Source organism: Geospiza fortis, unplaced genomic scaffold, assembly GCF_000277835.1.
Source record: "Geospiza fortis unplaced genomic scaffold, GeoFor_1.0 scaffold145, whole genome shotgun sequence".
Lineage (NCBI taxonomy): Eukaryota > Metazoa > Chordata > Aves > Passeriformes > Thraupidae > Geospiza > Geospiza fortis.
In genome coordinates this window covers 3,531,548-3,537,108 of record NW_005054362.1, presented here as the reverse complement: position 1 = coordinate 3,537,108, position 5,561 = coordinate 3,531,548, and the positions used below count along the sequence as shown (strand labels likewise).

The following is a 5,561-nucleotide window of genomic DNA, read 5'->3' as shown; positions in this document are numbered from 1 at the left end:
GAATGCCCCCAGTCTGGGATACATCCCAGCTCTCACCCTAAATTCAGCCCCAAGAGAGATTTTGGATGGAAATAACCCAGAGCACACCTGAACACCCCCAATGATGCTGGAATAAATGAAATATTTGGGATAGATAAAGTGGTTTGGGAAGGAAATCCTCATTTTGGCTGAATTTTTTCCTCTTTTTCCCCCCCTCATTTAACAGTTGAGGAAAGGGCCCATGTTTGAAGAGGCAGCAAAAAGAACAAAGCACAAAATGAGTGTTTTAATGAAACAACCCAAAAAGGATGAGGAGAACCCAGAGAGGAAGATAAATAATGGGAAAGACAAAGGGAGCACCCAGAACAGCACACAGGGGTTTTCCAGCCCAAATTCCCATTTTCTGAAGGGAGAGGCTTTGCTGGAAAAGTGTTTTCCTTCCCAGAAATCATCCAGGGGTTAAAAATCCATGAGGAGCAAGGCTGGGATGCAAAGGCAGAGGAAAACTGGAAAGACAAGTGGGAAAGCAGGGAAGGGGCAGGGCAGAGGGGTCAGGAGAAATTTCTGTTTTCATTATTCCAAACCAGCTCCTGCTCCTGCCTGGCTGTGGGAACACACCAGCACAGAGAAGTTTTTCCTCCCCAAATTTCCCCCCAAAAAAGACAAAACCCCTCCTGCACAACCCACATGGGGCACAGGCATTTGTTGCTTTGAATTTTCCATGTATCCCATCATTATTTTTAGTAAAATACTCACTGACTCCTCCACAGGGCAGGGATGTTCCCTTACCTAACAGGCCCACTGATGCCAGCTCCCAGCTTCTGAGTCCAGTTTATGTTGTATTCCTCTAAAATGGAGGTTTCCTGTTCAGGAAAGAGCAGCAGGAGGGAAAACACAGTCAATAAATACATAATAAATAAAATTATTACAGCTTTTCCTAAAAAAAAAACACCCAAAAAACAACTCAGCAGATCTGAGTGTAATAGTGCTTGCTGGGGAGTTTGCTTACCTCAGGAAAAAATATAAATATAAATATAAATATAAAAATCGAAAAATAAATATAAATCTAAGAGAAACATACAAAATGGAATATAAATATAAATATAGCTATAAAGATGAATATAAATATAAAATAAACATATAAAATTAAATGTAAATATGCCATTATGTATAAATATAAATATACTATTGAATATGAATGGAAATATAAAATTAATTATACAAACATATAAATATAACTATAACTATAACTATAACTATAACTATAACTATAACTATAACTATAAATATAAATGCTCACATCATGATTTACCTGATTAAAACAGTTAAAATTTTAAATTGTTAAAATTCTTTGCCTCATTAAAATTGTCAGAATTGTTTCTGTGCAGCTGGAATTTCCAAACAGGGTTATTGAGAGCAGTAAATGACATTTTGTGCTTTTAATACCCAAAATGTACCAAGGGCATCTCTCCCTCACTCAGTTCCAGCTTCCTACCCAGAAATGATCAATCTCAATGAAACAAGGAGCCCATTTCAGCATTAAAATTTGCATTTTTTTGGTCACAGAAAAGAGAAAATTGCAGGTTTCAAACCACTGGAACCATCACAGTGTAAATTAAACCCTGCTTGGTTAATTGCAGATTTTTCTGCTCATGAACCAGGCTCCTTTTGTCCAAATCCACCCAGCCAGAGCTGGGTTTTGTTAGGCCACACTTGGGTGCTCTCACATCCCAAGGCAGGATTTAAACCCAGCTTTAAACCCAGCTCAGAGCTTTGATTGATGCCCTGAGCTGGCCCTTTGTTCCTTTATTAAATTCCTGCCTCTGCTCAGGATAAATCACAGCAAAAGGAGCTGCTGCAACGGCAGCACAAGGAAAAACAATTCCCAAATCCATTGGGAATTCATGGGAGAAGCCACCCCTGAAGGTTTCTAAAGGGTTTAGAAGGAAGGAGCAGAAATCTCAGTGGATCACAGGAATTTTGTGGTGCTCAAAGAAACTTCTGCTCAATTTAACTCAGATGAATTTCACTTGTGAGGAAAACTTTCACTTGTTAGAGAAAAGCTGATTTAATTCTTCTGATATTTAATTTTTTTTAAATTTAAATTTCATTTTTCTGATATTCAGCTGTAGAAATTTCACTAGTTAGGGGAAAGCTGATTTAATTTTTCTGATATTTAATTTTTTTTAATTTATTTTTCTGATATGCAGCTGCAGAGAGCTGAAAGCAGCAGGGATGGGGTGAAAACACAATGTTAGGAGGGCATTAATGAGCATTTAATTTCTATTTCCTATTCTGTGTATTTGTTTCAAAGAAAAAAGCAACAATTTTACATCCTGCACTTTTCAAATTTGGATCTCAACCTTCATCCCAAAGCAGCTTTACAACTCAGAGGTAAAATGAAGAATTAATGGTCAAAAACCACAAATGACAGCAAATCCAGCTCAGGAATTGCAGCTCCAACCTCAGCACCAGGAATTCCCAGCACTGACAAGGAAATGTTCACTCTTTTCCAACCTCAATAATTCCATGATTTTGATCCTAAACAGCTGAAAATGTTTCAAAAGCACCAATGTGTTTAAAAACATCCAAGTGTTTCAGCTGGATTTCGTGGGGAATGGAATTCCTGGGAATCTCCAAACTTCCAGGAACCTGAAACTTCTGATTAATAACCTGAATTTGCAGTGGGAAAAGGGGACAATGATGTGAAATATCCAAAATTCCAGCAAAGTTTTCACAGCCCCACGTGGAGCTGGGAGCAAAATTCCCTCTCACCAAGGCTGAGCTGAGAATTTGGGCATTACCCCAGCAGGCTGGGATGGCCAGAGCCTGGAAAAGCAGAATTCCCAGGGGGGAAGCAGAATTCTTAGAGGAAAAGCAGAATTCCCAGGGGAAAAGCTGAATTATTTCCAGGGGAAAAGGAGAATTCTCAGGGGAGAAGTAGAATTCTCAAAGGAAAACCAGAATTTCCGGAGGAAAACCAGAATTCCAAAAGGAAAAGCAGAATTCCCAAAGGAAAAGCAGAATCCTCAGGAGAAAAAGCACAATTCCCAGAGGAGAAGCAGAATTCTCAAGGGAAAAGGAGAATTCCCAAAGGAGAAGCAGAATTCCCACAGGAGAAGCAGAATTACAAAAGGAAAAGCAGAATCCTCAGGAGAAAAAGCACAATTCCCAGAGGAGAAGCAGAATTCTCAAGGGAAAAGGAGAATTCCCAAAGGAGAAGCAGAATTCCCACAGGAGAAGCAGAATTCCCACAGGAGAAGCAGAATTCCCACAGGAGAAGCAGAATTCCCACAGGAGAAGCAGAATTCTCAAGGGAAAAGGAGAATTCCCAAAGGAAAAGTAGAATTCCCAGAGGGGAAAGGCAGAATTCCCAGGGGAAAAGCAGAATTTGCAAAAGAAAAGCAAAAGTCCCAGAGGAAAAGCAGAATTCCATGAGGAGAAGCAGAATTCCCAAAAGGAAACACAGAATTCCCACAGGAGAAGCAGAATTCCTAGGGGAGAAGCAGAATTCCCAAAAGGAAAAGCAGAGTTCCCAGGGGAAAAAGCAGAATTACAAAAGGCCCACAGGAGAAGCAGAATCCTCAGGGGAAAAAGCAGAATTCCCAGAAGAGAAGCAGAATTCTCAAGGGAAAAGGAGAATTCCAAAAGGAAAAGCAGAATTCCCAGAGGAAAAGCAAAATTCCCAGGGGAAAAGCAGAATTCCCAGGAGAGAAGCAGAATTCCAAAAGCAAAAATAGAATTCCCAAAAGGAAAAGCAGAATTCCCAAAAGGAAAAGCAGAGTTCCCAGGGGAAAAAGCAGAATTACAAAAGGAAAAACAGAAATCCCAAAAGGAAAAGCAGAATTCCCAAAGGAAAAGGAGAATTCCATGAGGAAAAGCAGAATTCCCAAAGGAAAAGGAGAATTCCCAGAGCTCTCCCAGCCCATCCCTGTTCAGAGCTTTCCCAACCCCACTGATTCCCTGATCCCACTGCAGATCTGTGGGATTAAGGGGATTTCTTTGACCAGCACACCCCAAAAAAGCCTTTTCCCCTCACACAAAACAATTTGGGGGATTTGTCCCTTTTCTCACAATGAGAGGGGTTTTAAAAACATTTATTCCATTTTCAGTCTCTTGTGAAGGCTGAGACAATCCAGGTGTCACAAATCACACCATCCCTATCAGAAGTTAATTATTTTTGAATTTAATTTTTAAATTTTTAAATTACAACACATTACAAGCATTTCTTGGCCTATCAGCTTTTGCCACCCCACGCTGTAAAGAATCTAAAATTACCCCTGTGAAGCAATTTGTTATTTTAGTAACTTAAGTAATTGTAGTTATTTTAATTTATTTTAATAATTAGGACCTCGTGGGTCCTGATATAATGCATCTTTCATAGTTCTATTTCTCTAAAGTATTTAGGTTTTTTTTTTTTTGCAAGGCTGTCCTTAAATTTATTTCTGAATTGATGTCCTGAAATTAATTTCTATTTCTCAACAACATCTGTCCTGTTCCATGGCATTTCTAAGCCAGCATTTCTAATTTCAAGGTTTGCATTGAGATGCACGCTGTGTAAACCTTCTATTGTATTTTAAAAACATTTTAAAACCTATTTAAAACCTATTTTTTACAGATATTGATGGGGAAAAGGTTGGAAATTGGGAGTTTTGGGAGTCCCAGGGTGACTGGGAGGAATGCAGGATGCTGCTGGGACAAACTGGATGGAACCAGAGAAAAATCCCATCGTGGGGAATTCCTCTCCTCAGTCCCCAAATCTGGAAATAAATCCTGTCCTAAATCCCAGACCTTGAACCCCAGAACAACCAAACCTGAGCTAAACAAAGATTTGAGAAGCAAAAAAAAAAAATCAGCATAAAGTATAAAAATGATGGGTACTTATTAAAAGTACTAAAGATTGTTAAAAGTATTAAATGACACAGGTTTCATTTATGCAGGGTTGAGAAGGAAGGGGCAGAAATCGCGGTGGATCAGAGGAATTTGGGGTTTTCAGGAGCAGCTCAGAGAAATTTCTGATCAATTTAATTCAGATAATTTTGTGGTTTAGGGACATTAATTTCGCGGTTTAGGGACATTAATTTCGTGGTTTAGGGACATAAATCAGGGAAAGGTGAACGAAGCTGGGGAAGAAGGATTTGGACAAAAGGAATTTGGAACTTCAGGGCGGTGAGGACATTGGGCAGAACCCCCAAGATAAGGAAAATAAAATAGGAACCCTAAAAAACTTCACATCCGAGTTGGGATCAGCTGCACCGCGTAAAGGGAATTGCAGCAGGGACCAACCCGAGTCCAGAAGGGCAGGAGCGAGCGCGGCACTAATTACCGTGGATAATGAGCCCCTCATTACCCAGCAGCGCTAATTAATGAGCGAACACCGCAACTCGCGGCCGGCGAGCACCAATTCCTCCGCTCGCCAAAACACAAACACCAAAATTTCAAAGAGTTCGCGGGATCCCGAGCAAACCCCCCCCGGGAGGAACCGTCCCGAAATCCAACCTTGATCGTCCTGTCCATGTCGTGATCGTGCGACATCGCCCCGCGGGCCGCGGCGGGCCCGGCGCCGCCTCAGGCAAGGCGCA

General features: G+C 40.6%; 1 protein-coding gene across 2 annotated transcripts in view; it reads right to left on the bottom strand.

The window, feature by feature from the left end:
- The window catches only part of MAPKAPK5 (MAPK activated protein kinase 5), a 20,780-nt gene extending 15,219 nt beyond the window's left edge, over nucleotides 1-5,561 (bottom strand). For both annotated transcript variants that reach the window (XM_005424035.2, XM_005424036.3), the window contains exons 1-2: nucleotides 5,479-5,561; nucleotides 769-842 (exon numbers count right to left, since the gene is read on the bottom strand). In XM_005424035.2, the coding sequence (XP_005424092.1) occupies nucleotides 769-842; nucleotides 5,479-5,514 (110 nt within the window). In that variant the 5' untranslated portion in view covers nucleotides 5,515-5,561. The remainder of the gene's footprint in view (nucleotides 1-768; nucleotides 843-5,478) is intronic.